At 51.3% G+C, this 22,223-nt stretch overlaps 1 protein-coding gene across 1 annotated transcript; it reads left to right on the top strand.

Moving 5' to 3' along the window:
• Nucleotides 1-904: 904 nt before the first annotated feature.
• LOC133108211 (period circadian protein homolog 2-like) lies at nucleotides 905-20,359 on the top strand. The gene is made up of 22 exons (XM_061217668.1): nucleotides 905-1,200; nucleotides 3,252-3,341; nucleotides 3,870-4,024; nucleotides 4,513-4,634; nucleotides 5,538-5,739; nucleotides 6,045-6,096; nucleotides 7,389-7,531; nucleotides 7,833-7,911; nucleotides 8,035-8,141; nucleotides 8,651-8,804; nucleotides 9,058-9,166; nucleotides 9,445-9,588; nucleotides 10,042-10,147; nucleotides 10,764-10,905; nucleotides 12,370-12,509; nucleotides 12,773-12,964; nucleotides 13,977-14,222; nucleotides 14,652-15,427; nucleotides 16,144-16,354; nucleotides 17,021-17,231; nucleotides 19,568-19,718; nucleotides 20,195-20,359. The coding sequence occupies exons 1-22, from the start codon at nucleotides 905-907 to the stop codon at nucleotides 20,357-20,359; spliced, it is 3,993 nt and encodes a 1,330-aa protein (XP_061073652.1).
• Nucleotides 20,360-22,223: the final 1,864 nt, after the last annotated feature.

The following is a 22,223-nucleotide window of genomic DNA, read 5'->3' as shown; positions in this document are numbered from 1 at the left end:
GTGGATGTACTCAGCCCTCCGGTCTTAAATGTGTGGTGTGGGCGACTGTGTAACTGTCTAGTGACGCTGCGTAGAGGAACCTGGATCTAACGGTCATAACGACCTTAAACGAGGGGCTGTCGTACAAATGGGAGGGATTAAATATGAGTTGTGGTGTACCACTTCTGGAACTGTTCTGAAAATGTCTTCCAAAGTGATACCCCCAACCTGTTTTTGGCCATTTGGCAAAATGTCAAGGTGACATTAACATTTCAGAGTTATATAAAGGATGGGGAGTCTGGTCTCTTGCGTATTTTGTGACAGTGTAGCCCCGCTCACAGGCGCCCAGCCTGACCTGTGTCTCAGAGCATCCCTTTCAGAAGTGTGTGAAGCCTCTGGTCTGGCCTGGTGGGGAAAGGGCAGTGGCACGCTGGCTTTGGCCAGCCTTTGAAGGTTTGGGGGTGGCTGTTTGATGTTGTAGTCTTGTGTGTTATGTGGCTTAGGGTACAGAAGGTTACTAGGTTAAGAGGTCTGTTTTTTTGCAGCTCCCATTTATTTGGGGTGTGTGAATGTGGGGTAATCTTTCTGTAACAACCGTCCTTTTACAAGGTAAGGTGTAATACTGTCATGTGCCATAATTTCGCTCCTCGTTTTTGTTTTTCACAGACCTCCACAGCTGCCTACACCTCCCAGCACTCTCTTGCAACATTTCCCAACGGCGACGCCATGTTGACGATCGGGTGATTCCCCCCCGCTTTCCCCGTCGTCCTGCCAATCGATCGATCGAGTGAGCAATTGATCAATTGATCCGGGCTCCGAGCACTCGGCGAGTTCCAGGCTGGAGGAGCGGGCTTCGTTCGGCGAGGGGGCCGTGCCCTGCGGGGGCTCCATGCCCTGCGGGGGGTCCCTGCCCTGCGGGGGCTCCATGCCCCAGCTGCACCGGCGGAGCGGGTTCGGGGCGGAGCTGGGCCTGGCCTCCGAGGGCAGCGACAGCAGCCAGGACCCGGGGGCGTCTCCGCGGGGCGACCGCGCCCTGGCGCTGCACGAGGACGCCGAGATGCTGGGCAGCGGGTCCAGCGGGAGCGGCACCGAGTCGCACGGCAACGACTCCCACGGCGACGGGTCGCTCGGCAACGGGTCGCTCGGCAACGAGTCGCTCGCCAGCTCCAACGACAACGGCAAGGACTCCGCCCTGCTGGAGTCCTCCGGGAGCAACAAGAGGTGAGTCCTCTGCGGGGCTGGGTGTGTCTTCTCTTGCCTGTTGTGAGTGCTGGTCTTCTCTTGGCCCCGTAAGTGAAGCTGTGGTCTCTTCATACGACAGTATTTCTGTAGGCTGTTCACCGACTACCAGCCCTACACAAGGAGAAAGTTTTCAGAGCCACTGACGCCAAAATTGACGTACCACAATGCCGACTACTATGTGACCGTTAAGCGCTGCTCTTTTCCGCAATGCCTGGAAGTCACTGGTGTCTGGAGAACGTGGATGTGGAGACCATGCGGGAGCAGTCACCTCATCGGTGGCTTCCTGGCGTGCGACACTAATGTGAAACGAAAAGGGCTGCCGCCATTTCCGCGCGCGTCCATCGAGCCGAGAGCGCTGACCCTCAGCTGCTGGTCACAGTCTGTTCAAATCAGCTCCATCGGAAAAAAACAAACAAAAAATAAAACCCTGAAAGCTCACCGCAAGGTAAATCAGAAAAACACCATGTGACTTTTTATAGCTGGGCTGGGAAATCTTTCTGGATTTGGCACATTTCACGTGGAGGTGGCTAAGTGCTGCAAAGAAGGGGCGCGTGAGAGCACTCTGGAGACGGAATGGATGATTCATCCGGCTCTCTCGACCGGACGCAAGGCCAAAGCCCACTCTCGCCCGGGATGGGCGCCCCAGTGTTGCTCACTCCAGTGCTTCTGAAGGCACATGTATGTGCCATATGTGTGTTCCATTTAGACACGTCTTCACTTCACTAGGTCCCAGACCATTATGAGCACTAATATTGTGAAACCACTATAGATGTTTCTGTGAATTATTCTTATGTTGGGAGCGTGTGCAAGCTCTCACACCCTCACATTGTAACTGAATGGATGCTAGACGCAGCATTAAGCTCTCCGTATTAATTATGAGTCTTCCTATGGGAAGCAGAGTGAGGCAAGGATTTAATTTCAGTGTTTCAACTGTCGGTGTCCAAACACCCTGTAATTTTGCATCGTTGGCCGACTCTGACGTGTGCATGTTACTATCAGTAATCATTATGCCTAAATTGTGCTCTTGCTATTTTGCAATTTCTGGGCTATTTCTGAAGGCTATTCATTTCTCTCTAAATTTAGCTCCTTTGTACACTATATATATCCTCTCCCCATTGCAAATCCTGGACCTGGCATATTAACTGGAGCTCTTTGTAGTCTCTCAGGTGTTAAGGAGCTAATCTGCAGAGGCTCAGACATGGTGAAGTTTCTCAGGATAATTCTCCTGAGCTCAACACTGTGGGGTTTTATTCACACACAAAAAAAACAAAAAGAAAAAACACGGGGCAGAGTGCTGGCACTGTCTGAATAGAAGTTCCACTACCTCTGAGAGAAAGTAGAATTAGCATTATGTTGTTAATTAATGGGTTGCTTAATGCAAAACAAGCCTCCTCCAACCCCCCCCCCCCCCCCAATACCAAAATATATCTTCTGTCGCACCAACGGAAATGCACTGTAAACCAAATTATGAGTAAGCGTAAGAGACTTGAGTCAGTTGCCCTTAGATCCATTTTTCCTATTGTGCGAACCCACCCTGGCCATCAAACGGGAAATTGGCCGAATGCCTTCAAAGGAGATGTGGAACAATGGCACTGAGCAATAAAACAGCCTGCCAGATCCACTTTCCCTTTTCCCCCTCTGCCCGATACTCCGGTGGCCCTGCGAATCTGCCGTTTTCCCACCTGTCCCTTTGTCCCGCCCGATGTTTTTGTGTTCCGCTCTGTCCTTTTGTGCCTGGTCTGGTGAAAAGAAACCCACAAAAGTAGGCGGCCTGTAGCGTAGTGGTTACGGTACATGACTGGGACCCGCAAGGTCGCTGGTTTGATCACCGGTGTAGCCACAATAAGATCCGCACAGCCGTTGGGCCCTTGAGCAAGGCCCTTAACCCTGCATTGCTCCAGGGGAGGATTGTCTCCTGCTTAGTCTGATCAACTGTACATCGCTCTGGATAAGAGCGTCTGCCAAATGCCAATAATGTAATGTAATGTAATGTAATGGTCATGTTTTTGTGTTGTGTCTGTCCCCCACAGCTCAGACTCCCACAGCCCCTCCCTCCCCAGCTCCAACCCCTTCAGCCTCCTGAGCTCCGAGCAGGACAACCCCTCCACCAGCGGCTGCAGGTGAGTGCAGTCCCACACCCTGAGCAGTCCCACACACTGAAGACCCACACACTGAAGAGCTTACTCATCAGCAGTCCCACACACTGAAGGCCCACACACTGAGCTGTCCCACACACTGAAGAGCTTGCTCATCGTTTTCATATGACAGCAGTGCTGTCGTGCTGCAGAAAGGGGTTAACGCAGCGTTTGGCGGTTCAGAGCAAGGGTGTTAAACTCCAGTCCAGTCCTGGAGGGCCGCAGTGTCTACAGGCGTTTGTGGTTTCCTTTCAATCAGCAGCCAATTAAGGCCTTGACAACAAGGTGTGTGTGTGGACTCCTTAGCCAATGAGAGACTTTGAGATGTATCTCTCGTGCGGAAACGCACCAAAAACCACCAGACACCGCAGCCCTCCAGGACCGGAGTTTGACAGCCCTGTGGTTTATAGTATGAAGCACCGTTCACCGCCCCGGTGAGAGTCGACAGTAGCGCGGGGGATTGATGGCGATGGCGGTCACTGACGCCCCTCTCTCTCGCCTGTGACTCTGCAGCAGTGAGCAGTCGGCCAAGGCCAAGACCCAGAAGGAGCTGCTGAAGACGCTGAAGGAGCTGAAGCTGCACCTGCCGGCGGAGAAGAGGAGCAAGAACAAGTCCGGCACGCTGAACACGCTGAAGTACGCCCTGCGCTGCGTCACGCAGGTCAAAGGTGAGGGCTCGCCGTCTCGCTGCAGTCAGGGCTCATCAGCTGACCGTCGTCTTTCTCCCTTTCGGGGACTTTTCCATGGTCGTTATTAATTTATATACGCAGCACAGGGGAGTGTGTTAGGATTTTCAACGGACTCTGAATAAACTGAACAGAATGAGTGTGGAAACAGCATGAGCATTGTTCTTTAGCGTCATACACAGTTATGTTTGTTATTATCGTTACTGTTGTTGAATGATGAAATTGAAAAGAAAAACATGTTTTGAGTGTGAAAAATGATTTCACATTCATTGGTTGGAGGTGTAACGTGACACATAAACACAATTTTTCTCAAACGATAATTATGGCTTGATGTACATTGATGGCTGTTCAGCACAGTTTACTACACCAGCATTAGTTGTGACCCTCCGTGGCGAAAAGGCGTTTGTCTCCAGACTTGCGCCGTGGGCGATGAACGTGTGAATCAGCGTGTCTCGCGTGCATTTCTGCAGCCAATGAAGAGTACTACCAGATGCTGATGAACAAGGACAGCCAGCCGCCAGGGCTTGACGTCTCCTCCTACACCATCCAGGAGATCGACGGCATCACCTCCGAGTACACCTTCAAGAACACGGTGAGTGGAGTTTGGTGGGCACTGTGTTAGGAGGGGCCCCTGGGTGGTGGGGCATTGTGCACTGTACTGGGTGGGAACGGCAGGGTGAATGGATTTAATCTGTATGCCAAGCATCAGCACCAGGTGCTGGGTCACCTCCGCTGCCCCTGTGTACCCCCTTCTGTGATGCTCGGTGTCCACTGGGCCTTACATCAGTTGAGCTGTGGAGGCCACATTGAGTGAGCTGGGTGGAGTAGACCCAGAATATTGTTGATATTTTTTAAAGCAACACAGGAATAAAATGTATGGAATAAATATCCATCCATCCATCCATTATCTGAACCCGCTTATCCTGATCAGGGTCGCAGGGGGGCTGGAGCCTATCCCAGCATACATTGGGCGAAAGGCAGGAATACACCCTGGACAGGTCGCCAGTCTATCTCAGGGCACACACACCATTCACTCACACACTCATACACTCATACCTACGGGCAATTTAGACTCTCCAATCAGCCTAACGTGCATGTCTTTGGACTGTGGGAGGAAACCGGAGTACCCGGAGGAAACCCACGCAGACACGGGGAGAACATGCAAACTCCGCACAGAGAGGCCCCGGCCGACGGGGATTCGAACCCAGGACCTCCTTGCTGTGAGGCGGCAGTGCTACCCACTGCACCATCCGTGCCGCCTTGGAATAAATATATCTTGTCATAATTCCAAACAATATCAACAATATATTTATAACAAAAAACGATGTTTTAAGTGAAATTTTTGCATCTCTCAAAAGTGACATTCCTCTTTCATGAAAAGTTGAAATCGAACACAAGGGATAAGTAGAGAGGGAGTAAGACATTATTCCCTGAAGTCGTTATGGTGCTGTTTGATGACTCGGGGAAATGACCAGGGTGTTTTCTTGCTCAGCAGGACACCTTTGCGGTGGCCGTGTCCCTGACCACGGGGAAGATCGTCTACATCTCGGACCAGGCCGCCTCCATCCTCGGCTGCAAACGCGACGTCTTCAAGAACGCAAAGTTCGTAGAGTTCCTGGCGCCACAAGACGTCAGCGTCTTCTACAGCTTCACCACCCTCTACCGCCTGCCCTCCTGGAGAATGTGCACGGGAGCTGGTACGCTCACCAGACCTTACGTTAACCTGAACCTTATTTACTTACACCTTAACCTTTCTTACTTTAACCTGAACCTTACTATCCGGCTGTACTTTAATTGGAACCTTACTTACTTCAACCTTACTTTCACTGTGCTTACTTTAGCCTTAACCTTACTTACTTTAACCTTAACCTTACTATCAGCTGTACCTACTTTAACCTTTAACACAAACCAGCATCCCCAGGACCAAGTGTCTGGAAATGTGAATTTCAATGAAAAGCTGCCTCACTTTGATGTTATTTTCCTTTGCTCTTTTTCCAAACAGAGTCCTCTCCATCCGAATGCATGCAAGAGAAATCATTCTTTTGTCGCATCAGGTAAGCAACGTGATTTTATCAACTTGTTTTTCACTTTGAGTAGAGAAGCATAGGCTGTGAGCTCAGAGCTTGGATCGCCCCCTTGAGGACATTGAGGGCATGACAACTTGAGTGACATGGTGGGAGATGTGCAAACAACAGTAGAACATTGGCTGCAGCCTCCTCTAAATGAAGAACAGAAGTTAAATCAAAGTTGAATGTGGATTTTTACCCAGTGTAATATTCAGGGTATTACATGTGTTGTATCTGCACCCCAGGGGCACTCCTAACTCATGTTTTAAGGTCAAACACAAAGGCAAAGAGGCCAGTTTCCTTTGACATACGATTTGTGCAGGAAAATATCCGCTCCTAAAACACAAGCTTCAACCGCTATTGATAAAATCCCATTTACTACGTATGTGTGCTCTGTTTCTGGACAGTGTAGCACAGGGGTGTCAAACTCCTGGTGTAGCATCACCCATTAAGGCAGTTGTCCTGGTGTAGCATCACACATTAAAGCAGTTGTCCTGGTGTAGCTTCACGCATTAAAGCAGTTGTCCTGGTGTAGCTTCAGGCATTAAAGCAGTTGTCCTGGTGTAGCATCAGGCATTAAAGCAGTTGTCCTGATGTAGCATCACACATTAAGGCGGATGTCCTGGTGTAGCATCACACATTAAAGCAGTTGTCCTGGTGTAGCATCAGGCATTAAAGCAGTTGTCCTGGTGTAGCATCATGCATTAAAGCAGTTGTCCTGGTGTAGCATCATGCATTAAGGCAGTTGTCCTGGTGTAGCATCATGCATTAAGGCAGTTGTCCTGGTGTAGCATCACACATTAAGGCGGATGTCCTGGTGTAGCATCACACATTAAAGCAGTTGTCCTGGTGTAGCATCATGCATTAAGGCAGTTGTCCTGGTGTAGCATCATGCATTAAAGCAGTTGTCCTGGTGTAGCATCACACATTAAAGCAGTTGTCCTGGTGTAGCATCATGCATTAAGGCGGATGTCCTGGTGTAGCATCATGCATTAAAGCAGTTGTCCTGGTGTAGCATCACACATTAAAGCGGTTGTCCTGGTGTAGCATCACACATTAAGGCGGATGTCCTGGTGTAGCATCACACATTAAAGCAGTTGTCCTGGTGTAGCATCACACATTAAAGCAGTTGTCCTGGTGTAGTTTCATGCATTAAGGCAGTTGTCCTGGTGTAGCATCACACATTAAGGCGGATGTCCTGGTGTAGCATCATGCATTAAGGCGGATGTCCTGGTGTAGCATCATGCATTAAGGCGGATGTCCTCTCTCGGTCTCTGCAGCGGGGGGTGGGAGCGCCGGGGCGTCCTGCAGTTCCTCCCGTTCCGCATGACGCCGTACCTGATGAAGGTGCAGGACGCGGAGGTCGCCGAGGACCAGTTCTGCTGCCTGCTGCTGGCCGAGAGGGTGCACTCTGGATACGAAGGTGCGCCCTCCAGAGGAAACGCAGGCAGACACACAAACACACACACACGCCAACATGAGACATAAACACACACATGGGGCCGCATCGGCTCAGGCAGTAAGAGCAGTTGTCTGGCAGTCGGAGGGTTGCCAGTTCGATCCCCCGCCCGGGCAGCATCACAGCGCTTTGGATAAAGGCGCTATATAAATGCCCGCCATTTACATAAACACATAGAAGCCACCGTGCTAGCTGAAGTGACATACTGGTGTATGAATAAGGGGGACGATGTTGACTCTTGATTTTCGGTTTGCGTCCCCTGCAGCTCCCAGAATCCCCACAGACAAGCGCATCTTCACCACCACGCACACGCCCAACTGCGTGTTCCAGGATGTGGATGAGAGGTGAGTGAGTGCCTGTCTCCCTACCCGTGCGTCTCTCTCTCTCTCTCTCTCTCTCTCTCACTTCCTCTCTCCTCGTGCACGTTCTGCTCCCTGGCTCAGCCTAACAGTGTTCCCCCTCCCCAGGGCTGTTCCTCTGCTGGGGTACCTGCCCCAGGACCTGATCGGCACGCCCATGTTGCTGCACTTGCATCCCAGCGACCGGCCCATCATGCTGGCCGTCCACAAGAAGAGTGAGTTCGCCCTTCTCACGGCTCCCCCGGGTACCTCCGGGCCCGCGGGCCGTGTTCTGAGACCCGTGGCGGGTGTCTGTCTGTCTGTCTGTCTGTCTGTCTGTCTCTCTGCCTGTCTGTCTGTCTGCCTGTCTGTCTCTCTGCCTGTCTGTCTGTCTCTCTGCCTGTCTGTCGGTCTCGCTCTCTGTCTGTCTGTCTGTCTGTCTGCCTGCCTGTCTGTCTCGCTCACTGTCTGCCTGTCTGTCTGCCTGTCTGTCTGTCTGCCTGCCTGTCTGTCTCGCTCACTGTCTGCCTGTCTGCCTGTCTGCCTGTCTGCCTGTCTGTCTGTCTGTCTGTCTGTATGTCTCTCTCTGCCTGTCTGTCGGTCTCGCTCTCTGCCTGCCTGCCTGCCTGCCTGTCTGTCTGTCTGTCTTACTCTCTGTCTGTCTGTCACCCTGTATGTCTCTCTGTCTGTCTCTCAGTCCCTGCCCTGCTTTAGCTCAGCGTGCTCTCCTCTGTCTCCCCCGCAGTCCTGCAGTACATGGGCCAGCAGTTTGACCACTCCTCCATCCGCTTCTGCGCCCGCAACGGCGAGTTCGTCACCATCGACACCAGCTGGTCCAGCTTCATCAACCCCTGGAGCCGCAAGGTCTCCTTCGTCATCGGCCGACACAAAGTCCGCATGTGAGTGAGGCCCTCGTCTTCCTCTCTCTCTCTCTCTCTCTCTCTCTCTCTCTCTCTCTCTCCCTCTCTCTCTCCCTCTCTCTCTCTCTCTCTCTCTCTCTCTCTCTCCCTCTCTCTCTCTCCCTCTCTCTCTCTCTCTCTCTCTCTCTCTCCCTCTCTCTCTCTCTCTCTCTCTCTCGTCTTCCGTGTTTTATGATGTATAACAAAGGTTCCACGTAATAGTGTGTAAATGGTTTGTGTGTTTGTGTCCCAGGGGCCCTGTGAATGAGGACGTGTTTGCAGCCCCTGCGTTCACCGGGGGAAAGATCATGGACTCTGACATCCTGGAGATCACAGAGCAGATCCACAAGCTCCTGCTGCAGGTCAGGAGACACAAGCACTCACGCGCGCACACACACACACTCACACACACACTCTTACGCACTCTTACGCACTCTTACGCACTCTCACGCACTCTCACGCACTCTCACACGCTCACACACACAGACTCTTACATACACTCACACTTTCACGCTCTCACACTCACACACACTCACATACTCTTACACTCGCACACTCCATCAGTACCAAGATATGAGGCGTGGAACATGAATGAAAGAATTTCTGGGTGTTTTTGCTCACTTGCGTTTCCTTTGATCAGCCGGTCCACAGTATCGGGTCCAGTGGTTATGGCAGCCTGGGCAGCAATGGGTCTCACGAGCAGCTGATGAGCGCCCCTTCGTCCAGCGAAAGCAACAGCAACGGGAACAGCAACGCCAACGACGAGGCACGCACGGCCAAGCCGGTGGGTGATTCAGCTTCTGCGGGGCCTGAACCGGACGCGCGGAATTCAGTCATTTCACAATTACCAAAATGAGCAGAGCAGTCGTATATCTGTGTTCCTCTGATTACTGAATATGTCTGATGCCGGTGAAGTTGGTTACTTAATTGTGTTTTGTGCAGGTTTTATTTTTTGTCTCTTATTTTACCAAATTAGCTTTCAAGAGCAAATACAGATGGCTTAAGATAAGGCTTAAAAATATTTGTGTTTTTCTTTTTCTTTTTTTAGATTTGCTATTTGTAAAATCGTGAAAGGTTTGAGAAACCTTTTGTAGATATCTCGGGAATGGAGTTATTGGAATATTTTTTCTTGTTTTCAGTGCAATATTTTGGACTTTACGAATTAGCCTCAATTAGGTGTACAAAGATTACAAATGACTCTGGATATTTAGCTGTGTGTATGTGGTCCTCCCTACAGAGAACATTCCAGGAGATCTGTAAAGGCGTCCACATGCTGAAGAACCAGAACCAGCAGGTCTGCATGCCCCCTGCGGCCCGGCCAGAGCCCAGGAAGGCCTCGGACAGTGAGTAATGCTGTTCATATGCACCCACTCTCAGTCACAGCAGTGTGTGTGTTTGTGTGTGTGTGTGTGTCAGTGTGTGTGTGTGTGTGTGTGTGTGTGTGTGTGTGTGTGTGTGTGTGTGTGCGCGTGTGCGCGTGTGTTTAAGCAGCAGTATGTGTGTGTGACAGTGTGTGTTTAAGCTGCAGTGTGTGTGTGTGTGTGTGTGAGACGGTGTGTGTGTTTAAGTAGCCGTGTGTGTGTGTGTGTGTGTGTGTGTGTGTGTGAGACGGTGTGTGTGTTTAAGCAGCAGTGTGTGTGTGTGTGTGTGTGTGTGTGTGTGTGTGTGAGACGGTGTGTGTGTTTAAGCCGCAGTGTGTGTGTGTGTGAGACGGTGTGTGTGTTTAAGCAGTAGTGTGTGTGTGTGTGAGACGGTGTGTGTGTTTAAGCAGTAGTGTGTGTGTGTGAGACGGTGTGTGTGTTTAAGCTGCAGTGTGTGTGTGTGTGTGTGTGTGTGAGACAGTGTGTGTGTGTGACAGTGTGTGTGTTTAAGCCGCAGTGTGTGTGTGTGAGACGGTGTGTGTGTTTAAGTAGCCGTGTGAGACGGTGTGTGTGTTTAAGCCGCAGTGTGTGTGTTCAGCAGGGCTGCAGCAGAGGAGCCAGGCGTTGCGGCTCAGAGAGGCTGGGCGGGAGGACGAGGGCAGTGTGGAGGACAGGAGCACGGCGCAGGAGAAGCTGGACTACTCCTACCAGCAGATCAGCTGCCTGGACAGCGTCATCAGGTCAGCCCCTGCCCCATCCACAGCACAGTGCGTCAGAGCTAAAGCTTATTACATTACATGTCATTTGGCTGAAGCTTTTATCCAAAATGACGAACAGTTCATTAGACTTAAGCAGGAGACAATCCTCCCCTGGAGCAATGCAGGGTTAAGGGCCTTGTTGAAGGGCCCAACGGCTGTGCGGATCTTATTGTGGCTACACAGGGGATCGAACCACCGACTGAATGAGACCCACAAGGTCGGTGGTTCTAATCCCGGTGGAGCCACAATCAGATCCGCAGAGCCATTGGGCCCTTGAGCAAGGCCCTTAACCCCGCATTGCTCCAGGGGAGGATTGTCTCCTGCTTAAGTCTAATAAACTGTACGTCGCTCTGGATAAGAGCGTCTGCCAAATGCCATTAATGTAATGTAATTTTCAGCAGCAAAGTAAACAGACCCACGCAGACAGATGGAAACAGAGTTGTAGATTCACCGTGAGAGGAAGCGATGGACAGGTGTTTGAGCTGGCGAGCACGTGGGCATGGCTGAGAGCAGGGGCTCCAGCTGGAGTGGGCGCTTGTTGAGCAGTGGAGAGCGGTGGAGAGCGGTGTGGGTTTAGACTCACTCAGGCCCACTCAGTCTGGAGAGCGGTGTGGGTTTAGACTCACTCAGGCTCACTCAGTCTGGAGAGCGGTGTGGGTTTAGACTCACTCAGGCCCACTCAGTCTGGAGAGCGGTGTGGGTTTAGACTCACTCAGGCCCACTCAGTCTGGAGAGCGGTGTGGGTTTAGACTCACTCAGTCTGGAGAGCGGTGTGGGTTTAGACTCACTCAGGCTCACTCAGTCTGGAGAGCGGTGTGGGTTTAGACTCACTCAGGCCCACTCAGTCTGGAGAGCGGTGTGGGTTTAGACTCACTCAGGCCCACTCAGTCCGGAGAGCGGTGTGGGTTTAGACTCACTCAGGCCCACTCAGTCCGGAGAGCGGTGTGGGTTTAGACTCACTCAGGCTCACTCAGTCTGGAGAGCGGTGTGGGTTTAGACTCACTCAGGCTCACTCAGTCTGGAGAGAGGTGTGGGTTTAGACTCACTCAGGCCCACTCAGTCTGGAGAGCGGTGTGGGTTTAGACTCACTCAGGCCCACTCAGTCTGGAGAGCGGTGTGGGTTTAGACTCACTCAGGCTCACTCAGTCTGGAGAGCGGTGTGGGTTTAGACTCACTCAGGCTCACTCAGTCCGGAGAGCGGTGTGGGTTTAGACTCACTCAGTCTGGAGAGCGGTGTGGGTTCAGACTCACTCAGGCCCACTCAGTCTGGAGAGAGGTGTGGGTTTAGACTCACTCAGGCTCACTCACGGAGACGCTCTTGAGTCTAAAGGGGGGGGGAGCGCGTGACGCTCTCACGTGTGCGTCCGTCCCCTGGGTGTTTACCTCACGGCCCTCTCCTCCGTCCTGTTTCATCAACACTAAGTGGTGTGCGTGCCGGTTCTGCAGGTACCTGGAGAGCTGCAACATCCCCGTCACCGTGAAGAGGAAGTGTCAGTCGTCCTCCAACACCGCCTCCTCCAACTCTGACGAGGACAAGCAGAAAGAGGGCGAGAACGGCATGCAGAAGTCACAAGGTATTTCCACAAGTTTTGTTTTTTTTCTCTTGTTGGCCTAACGTGAATTAACTAGGCAGGGATTTAGAGCCAATTAATTGTAATTGTGGGATAGATTATGATAGATTATTATGGATAAAACAAATAATTGCAAATGGGTTATTTTGTCCCTGCTATTAAGCACATGTAACACAAGCGCATTAGAATTGCATGTTTGTCACAGGACGTTGAGCCCTTGAGATCCCTCCACCCGTTCTGAAGCGCGTGACCTCACCAGGCTGTCTCTCCCCTGGCAGGCCCCCTCCTCTCAGAGAGCCTCTCTGACCTGCCCTCCATGAAGGCCCAGAAGAAGGCCGCTGTGGTTGGCGGCTCCCTGGCGGCCCTCACGCTGCCCAGCAAGGCGGAGAGCGTGGTGTCCGTCACCAGCCAGTGCAGCTACAGCAGCACCATCGTCCACGTGGGGGACAAGAAGCCCCAGCCTGAGTCAGGTACACACCCCAGATCCTGTGCCACAATAAACCCCAGCCTGAGTCAGGTACACACGCCAGATCCTGCACCACAATAAGCCCCAGCCTGAGTCAGGTACACACGCCAGATCCTGCACCACAATAAACCCCAGCCTGAGTCAGGTACACACGCCAGATCCTGCACCACTAGAAACCCCAGCCTGAGTCAGGTACACCCGCCAGGTCCTGCACCACAATAAACCCCAGCCTGAGTCAGGTACACACGCCAGATCCTGCACCACAATAAGCCCCAGCCTGAGTCAGGTACACACGCCACATCCTGCACCACAATAAGCCCCAGCCTGAGTCAGGTACACACGCCACATCCTGCACCACAATAAGCCCCAGCCTGAGTCAGGTACACACGCCAGGTCCTGCACCACAATAAGCCCCAGCCTGAGTCAGGTACACACACCAGACCCTAGAAACCCCAGCCTGAGTCAGGTACACGTGCCAGATCCTGCACCACAATAAACCCCAGCCTGAGTCAGGTACACACGCCAGATCCTGCACCACAATAAACCCCAGCCTGAGTCAGGTACACACGCCAGACCCTAGAAACCCCAGCCTGAGTCGGGTACACACGCCAGATCCTAGAAACCCCAGCCTGAGTCAGGTACACACGCCAGACCCTGGAAACCCCAGCCTGAGTCAGGTACACACGCCAGACCCTAGAAACCCCAGCCTGAGTCAGGTACACACGCCAGACCCTAGAAACCCCAGCCTGAGTCAGGTACACACGCCAGACCCTAGAAACCCCAGCCTGAGTCAGGTACACACGCCAGACCCTAGAAACCCCAGCCTGAGTCAGGTACACACGCCAGACCCTAGAAACCCCAGCCTGAGTCAGGTACACACGCCAGACCCTAGAAACCCCAGCCTGAGACAGGTACACACGCCAGACCCTAGAAACCCCAGCCTGAGTCAGGTTTGCAGTGTAAATGTGCAGAACTGTGTCCGGTGGGTTGTATTGAAACTGTGATCTGTGTTGCAGAGATGATCGAGGACGCAGCAGAGAGCCTGGCTCCCGCTGGTCCGCCCCTGAGCGTCGTGGCCCCGCCCAGCCAGGAGAAGGAGGCCTATAAGAAGCTGGGTCTGACCAAGCAGGTGCTGGCCGCCCACACGCAGAAGGAGGAGCAGGCCTTCCTCAGCCGCTGCCGGCAGCAGAGAGACGCGCAGGCCTTCCAGGCCGACTGCTCCCTGTACCTGGGCCAACACCGCCGCCTACCTGCTGCTCACGGTACTGCCACTGCCTGACTCCCTGATGCACGCACACACACCCTGATACACACAAACTCACACCCTGATACACACACACACCTTGATACACACATACGTACACACACACACACTCACACCCTGATACACACGCACACATACACACACACACACACACTCACACCCTGATACACATGCACTCACACGCACTCACACTCACACACACACACGCACTCACACATGCATACATACACACACACACCACAAAGAACATCAGCTGTGTTACAAAGTGAGCAAACATAGCAGCACAGTGCTCATGGCTTTTCAGACAGGAGAAAATAGGAGGTTTAAAATCGTACAGTGGTGGTATAGAACGTGTCTGTAAGGTGGCACAAAGCCTGGCGTGTGTGTGTGTGATGCAGCGTTTAACGGCCCTCCTCCTGGCCCACAGCTCTGCCGGCCGCGCGGGGGCCCAGACCGGATCCCACGGGCAGGAGGGGCGGCCGCAACAAGAAGGCCAAGAAGGCGCGCGTGAAGAACCACGAGTCCTCGGACAGCACCGCCTCGCACCGCACCCCGCCCCAGCGACCGCCCCTGCAGGGCCTCAACCAGACGTCCTGGTCCCCCTCCGACACCTCCCAGTCCACCTTCCCCATCCCGTACCCGGCGGTCCTGCCCGCCTACCCGCTGCCCGTGTACCCGGGCTCCGGGCCCCCCCGGGGGGCCGACGCGCAGGCGGGGCCGCCGGCGCCCTACTCCGCCCCGCTGGTCGCGCCCATGGTGGCCTTCGTCCTGCCCAACTACGTGTTCCCCCAGCTGGGGGGCGCCCCGCGGCAGCCCTTCTACCCCGAGCCGGCCTCCTTCGCCCCGCCGACCGCCTTCCCCGCCCCGCCCTCGTACCCCGCCCCGCCCCTGTTCGCCCCCCCGGCCCTGCCTCTCTACGCGGCCCCGGCCCCCGCGTTCCCCGGGCCCCTGGGCGAGACGCGGGAGGGCCCCTCGCGCTGCTCCACGCCGCTGTCGGGCGTGGCCCGGGACCCGGCCTCGCCCCCGCTCTTCGAGTCCCGCTGCAGCTCCCCCCTGCAGCTCAACCTGCTGCAGCTGGAGGAGGCGCCCCGCCCCGCCGAGAGGCAGGACGGCACGGCGCCCCCCGCTGGAGCCCCCGGGAACTGCCCCGGAGAGAAGGGCGCCGCCGCCGGCTCCGCCAAACCCGGCCAAGAGCTCCAGCAGGTAGAGACCGCGACCGCGTCTGCCGCCTTATCGAACCTGGGCCCAGCGAGCCTCGCCGTGCCATTACATTACATTACATTACAGGCATTTGGCTGATGCTTTTATCTAAAGCGACTTACAGTTGATTAGACTAAGCAGGAGACAGTCCTCCCCTGGAGCAATGCAGGGTTAAGGGCCTCGCTCGAGGGCCCAACGGCTGTGCGGATCTTACTGATCTCATTTCAGTTGTAGCCTGGTTCAGTAATTGAAATGACAATAAAGTACTATAACTAAAAGAGTAGTGTTGCTGTGTATGCATGACTGCCAGTGAAGAGTTGCATCCAAGCAAATAAGTTTCATCACAAACTTAGGGTTCAATCAGTTAGGGCTCTACGCTCATGGCTATCTAGCTACCCCCCCTGTTCATTCAGCTGCTGGTTAAAACTTCCTCCGACCCTACTCCATGCAAGCGTAGCCGCAGTCTGCAGTGTGAGAATGAGTAGCTGGCGACATGGTCGTGTTTTGGAGCTGCACTCACTGACTGGGGCTACACTGACTGGGGCTACACTGACTGGGGCTACACTGACTGACTGGGGCTACACTGACTGACTGGGGCTACACTGACTGGGGCTACACTGACTGGGGCTACACTGACTGACTGGGGCTACACTGACTGGGGCTACACTGACTGACTGGGGCTACACTGACTGACTGGGCTCCTGGTGTCGTTGTTTCAGCTGGGCTCCCTGGGCGAGGGTCTGCACAGCGACGCTCACTCCTCCTCCAGTGAGCTGCTGGACCTCCTGCTGCAGGAGGACTCCCACTCCGGGACCGGGTCCGCCACCTCCGGCTCCCTGGGCTCCACCTCCCACGGCTGCAGCACCTCCGCCAGCGGCGTGGGTCAGTCCCATGCGCCGCTCTGCCATACCACCCTACCATACCACTCTGCCATCCCACTCTACCATACCGCTCTGCCATCCATACCGCTCTGCCATACCACCCTACCATACCGCACCACCATACCGCACTACCATACCACTCTACCATACCACTCTGCCATACCACTCTACCATACCGCTCTGCCATACCGCTTTACCATACCACTCTGCCATACCACCCTACCATACCACTCTGCCATACCGCTCTGCCATACCACCCTACCATACCACTCTGCCATACCGCTCTGCCATACCACCCTACCATACCACTCTGCCATACCGCTCTGCCATACCACCCTACCATACCACTCTGCCATACCGCTCTACCATACCGCCCTACCATACCGCACTACCATACCGCCCTACCATACCGCTCTGCCATACCACCCTACCATACCGCCCTACCATACCACTCTGCCATACCGCTCTACCATACCGCCCTACCATACCGCACTACCATACCGCCCTACCATACCGCTCTACCATACCGCCCTACCATACCGCCCTACCATACCGCTCTACCATACCGCCCTACCATACCGCTCTACCACACAGTTATACCACACCGCTGTACCACAGTGCTATACAACGGTACTGTACCACACTGCTGTACCATGGCCAACACTGCCACGCCCGTGCTCTGTACTCTTCCCCCAACGCTGACTAACCCCTCTGTCCTCTCACCCCTCAGGGAGCTGCCAAACCAGCAACACCAGCAAGTACTTCGGCAGCATCGACTCTTCGGAGAACAACCACAAGGCCAAGGCGCACGCGGAGGCCACGGTGGAGGAGAGCGAGCGCTTGGAGTTCGTGCTGCAGGAGCCCGTCTGGCTGCTGATGGCCGACGCAGACGAGTCTGTGATGATGACCTACCAGCTGCCCTCACGGTGAGCGACAGAGGCCCTCACGTGCTCTCCCGCCTTTTCTGTGGGATCGCAGTCTTCATTCTGTGTGTTTGTGATTGGCTGAGACATTCTGAAGCACGGTGAAGGGCACTGTAGATGGTTACAGTGGGCACAGAGGTGTCTGTGGGCGAAGGCCAGACAGCACAACTACACCGCAGCTTGAGCCCTGATATTACGCCTCTGGAGGTTGTGTGAAGGCTGCCCAAACACTGTGAATAACTGCAGTTAGAACTATTTCCTGTGGTATGTGAAAAAAAAAAACCCCACAGCCCATATTCATATACCCCACTGCACTCCAGCAAAGAAGTCCCAGCACAATATAAACGTGTTTTTCATGTAACACTGTGTAAAAATGTTAGGCGCCCTAGATTTTTATTTTTTTTCATAGAAATTTGGTGTTTATATTTATTTCATTTTCTGCATTAGTGCTTCAGTACAAAAGGAAACGTTACAGTGAATTTTTTGCATTCCGTTAAATAAAGTAACATATTAAGTAATAACTTGATCAAGGCTGCCTGGGATTACCTGGATAACCAGAAGCAAGTGAGAAAGACACTCCAATATATTTGGTACCAAATACCTACCAGCTGATTTATTTATTTTTTTGTATAAAACTGCAGGACGGTGTACCTTTTGTAAAAATAAATAAATAAAAAAGTAGTAGGCAGTATTTAAAATAGTTAATTCCATATTTTTTTATGGAAACTTTGCTTCACAGAATTATTATTTTATTTATTTTCCCCAAGACTTCTTGCCACAGTACGTGTTGATGTTGATCACATTAATGTTGATCAAAATGTGAGGTTGGTTTGCGAAAATAATGTGTTCCTACGGTCAGCTTCTGGAGACATAGCATCCGTCTGAGCTGCTTCAGAGTTAATCGCTTCAGATCAGGAGCCCCTGAATGCCCCCATACCAGCCGCACCAGACACAACACCTATCTGGGCCAGTCAAAACATACAGCGCTACGCAAACCTATGTGCACCCCAGCTCAAACGGCATGATTTCTTTATTTTCTAAGAGAAAAGAAGCTCGAACAAACATGTCAATGCACAATGACTTTCTATTTGTCTAATTCAACCAATTGAAAAAAGCATACAGTATAAAACTATAAATGTGGCATGTGCACCTTGTCAGTCAATACTTAGTCCTTTGGCAGGAATCACAGCTTCCAAATGTTTCCTGTAGCCAGCTGACGGTCTCTTTTCTTGCATTAGGAATTTTCATTGCAGAACTCAACTATTCAGAAATATTTTTGTCTTATTTCATGCACTGCATGAGTGAGATCTTGACAGATTTTAGGTGATATTAAAGTCCAGGGACTGTGAAGGCCATTCCAAAACCTTAAGCTTTACTTCCTTTTAGTGGTTCATGGTTGATTATGGGGTAAATTGTAGACCATTGTCTTTTTTAAATTTCCAACCTCTTTTCAACTTTAATTTTTTTGGACTGAATCTGGGACATCTTCTAGGATTTAATGATATGTGGCTATGTCCATTATTCTTTCCACTTGCACAGCATTTCTGTGCTTCTGGCTGCCTCACAATCCCAAAGTATAACGGATCCACTCCCATAGTTATTGGCAAGGTTTTCTTTACTTCAAATGCTCCCCTGTTTTTTAAAGTTTTTTTTTTAGATCCCCTTAACTTCCATTTCTTAATGATTTTTCTAACAATGGGAATTCTAAAAAATTGAATATTAATAGGTCAACTGGAACTGTGTCTAAACATTAACTTATTTATTTTTTAACTGCTAAATTCAGCAAATAAATAGTAAATGCGCATTCAAATTTGCAGAAATGTCATGCTTATTTTGTACCCTGCAGAGGTTTTCTGAACATATTTTCATTTGGAGATTAAACAGAACATGTAATTTAACCTGAGGTGCCCTAACTTTTGCATACCGCTGTAAATAAAACTGACACATCGACAAAAACCTAAGACAGTGTACTATTCCTAAATAAAATGTTTGTTTACTAGTGCAGTTAGGACATTTGTCCACCAGGTGGCGCTGAAATGGTGTAAGACGGCACATTCCAGTCTTCCAGGCCTAGAGCACTGCTGGTTTTTAAGATGCGGTCTTTGCAGTGATTGTTAATAAGTGTAGCCATGGGTTTTGGGTCCTAGTCTTGGTCCTCACATCATCCTCCTTACCAGTCTCGTCTTCGTGTCCAGGTTCTGCTCTCCTTCCTGCATTAACTTGTCTTTGATTTTTTTTTTTAAATATATAAAAATAATAATAATTTTTTAAACATCAAAGATAAAAGCTTATGAGTCTGTAGAGATGAATTGTTTATGCTGCTGCTGTTCCCCCCGCAGGGACGTGCAGGAGGTGCTGAAGGAGGATCGGGAGAGGCTGAGGCACATGCAGAAGAGCCAGCCGCACTTCAGCGAGGACCAGAAGAAGGAGCTGTGCGAGGTGCACCCCTGGATGAGGAGGGGGGGCCTCCCCAAAGTCCTCGACCTCAAGGTGAGAGCCCCCGCTGCTGCAGGAGGTCCTGTCTCAGGCCTGTCCAGCCGTAAAACGGTTCATCTCAGGCCTGTCCAGCGGTGAAACGGTTCATTCTGTCCGTGTAACAAACTCACTGTAGTCCAAACAAGACCAGGGGAAGCGCCTGCTTCCACCAGAATGCAGCGTCCGTTCGATGGTAGCTTTTCTCCTGAGGAGCGTGGTTCACATTACATTATTACATTATTGGCATTTGGCAGACGCTCTTATCCAGAGCGACTTACAGTTGATTAGACTGAGCAGGAGACAATCCTCCCCTGGAGCAATGCAGGGTTAAGGGCCTTGCTCAAGGGCCCAACAGCTGTGCGGATCTTATTGTGGCTACACCGGGGATCGAACCACCGACCTTGCGGGTCCCAGTCATGTACCTTAACCACTGTGCTGCAGGCCGCCCCTGTGTGGTGTGTTTGGTTAAATAAGGACGCGTGTTTCCGCAGGAGTGCGTGTGTTGCAAGGACGACCCCTCGGCTGTGCTGAAGGAGGACCTGGCGGAGATGGAGCTGGGGGCCCTGGGGGACCCGGGCGAGGACCGCTCCCTCCAGAAAGAAAGCAAGGAGCTCCTGTCGGGGGACGGGGGTCCCAGCCTGGCCCCCGTCCTGTAGAGAGACACTCAGACCCCAGCTGCCTGGAGCCCATCTCCCCATCCCCACGCATTCACCCACGCCTTCGCCCACGCCTTCACCCACGCCTTCGCCCACGCCTTCACCCACCTGGCCTCCTCCTGCTCAGGCTGGTTCGGAGCCGTCTGTGAGGCAAGGGGCCGGCCTGTGTCTGTTCTGTGGACCCCACGAGGCCACCCCGTTTTAGGGTGTCTCTATGCTACAGCAGCCTGCCCACTGACCGCTCCACCTGGCGCTCCTGGTGCCTTTGGCAGGAACTGTGACCGGAGCGGACGTTTCGGGTTCTGGTCCGTGTCTTGAGGAAAGCCGGGTCCCTCAGAACCGTCTGTGTCTGTCTGTCTGTCTGTCTGTCGCGCACCTGCGCGGTACCGTTATTCAACCAATCAGCATTCCGGGCGCAATCCCAGCTGCAAACAAAACAATCCCTGTCAATCTCTGACTGAAACACGCTCCTGTAAACTTTTTCAATCCCCTGACAGATGGTTGCAATTTACCTGATCTTTTATCTTTTTTAAATTTCTTATTTTATATCCAAAAAAAAAAAAAAAAAAAAAAACAATATTTATTGAATAGCTTAAAAAGGACTATTTGAGCAGACACACAAAGTTTATTTTTTCACTTCTATCTAGAACCTCTAAGATTTGAACGCCTTAGAAGTGTTTGTAACTGTGAATGTGCGGGGAAATGCACCAGTTTAAGAGTCTGAATCCTGTGGAAATGTGCCCTGGTGTTATGGCGTGGGAGCCTTGTTTTAAATGGGCTGCTCATGTTCTGCAGCAGTCTGGGAACTAAACGTGAATTCAGTGTAAAACAATTTTTATTCATTTTTTTTCCTCTCTGGCCTTTAATATGAACTGTCTGAATTATGTTAATTTTCATATCACAGTTGATGTGAAGAGGAATCACATTGAATTATTTGGTATTCGTGCAAAAGTATGTTTTTGTTTTTGTTTTTTTTTTGTTTTTTTAAGTGTCAATCCGTAATTTTTTCAATATGAACATAACATATTTCATCTTCTTACAAAGGCATTTTTGTAGCAATATAATTTCAATGTGTTTGCGTTCTTAAATTGCTCCTCTGTGTGCTCTTTCCTAATGGTCATGTTGGGTGCGATGCATTAAGATATGATGGCGCATGCACTGTGCAAACTGTGCAGCTTGATTGTCTTCTCAGAACAATAACATTGTTCTAGCCATAGCTTTGTTTCAACTTTGTCGCAACTTCTTTATAATAATGATAATTTACTACTGAGTAAAAGTCTTAGGCATGTGTCAAAACGATCCATGAAGTGAAACGTACCTTAAAGAGCAGTAAATGGTAAAAAGAATAATGATAAAATTGTGGTGACCACCCCTTCGCCTTTTAAACCGCATCAGTCACACAGATCTTCTGCAGACGGCCTCAATCGAGTTTTTATCTGAAAAGTGGTCTATTACTTAAATGTTTTTACATTTATGTATTTCACTAAATAAAGAAAAGAAAACCATGTAAGACCAAATCTACTGTGTATTAAAGAACTCTAAGGTGCCTAAGACATTTGCACAGTACTGAATGTGTATGTAATTATATATTATATATATTATCACTGATTGTTTATAAGGCATAATTGCATATTCCAAGGTCTGTTTCATACCCCGTACAGTTGAAATGTTAGTCTGTTACTTGGTTGAAGTGGTGTTCATATCTTTGAGATTCTGCTGTATATTTAAGAGCTAAGGATTTTTCCATGCAAGTTACCTCTTCTAGCTGCATTTATTTCACAAAGCTGAGATATTTAAAATGGGATTAAGAAATGTATGTAATACACCTTTTTCTTTAAGGCAATACAAAAATACTGTGACTATT

This window comes from Conger conger, chromosome 13 (assembly GCF_963514075.1).
Source record: "Conger conger chromosome 13, fConCon1.1, whole genome shotgun sequence".
Lineage (NCBI taxonomy): Eukaryota > Metazoa > Chordata > Actinopteri > Anguilliformes > Congridae > Conger > Conger conger.
This window is presented reverse-complemented; position numbering and strand designations above follow the sequence as displayed.

Bases quoted from the DNA above. Each gene is read 5' to 3' on its own strand.
- LOC133108211 (XM_061217668.1), top strand. From the start codon at position 905: ATGCCCCAGCTGCACCGGCGGAGCGGGTTCGGGGCGGAGCTGGGCCTG. The intron at 6,097-7,388 runs GTAAGCAACGTG...CGGTCTCTGCAG, and splicing joins TCATTCTTTTGTCGCATCAG to CGGGGGGTGGGAGCGCCGGG. The intron at 10,906-12,369 runs GTCAGCCCCTGC...CCGGTTCTGCAG, and splicing joins TGCCTGGACAGCGTCATCAG to GTACCTGGAGAGCTGCAACA.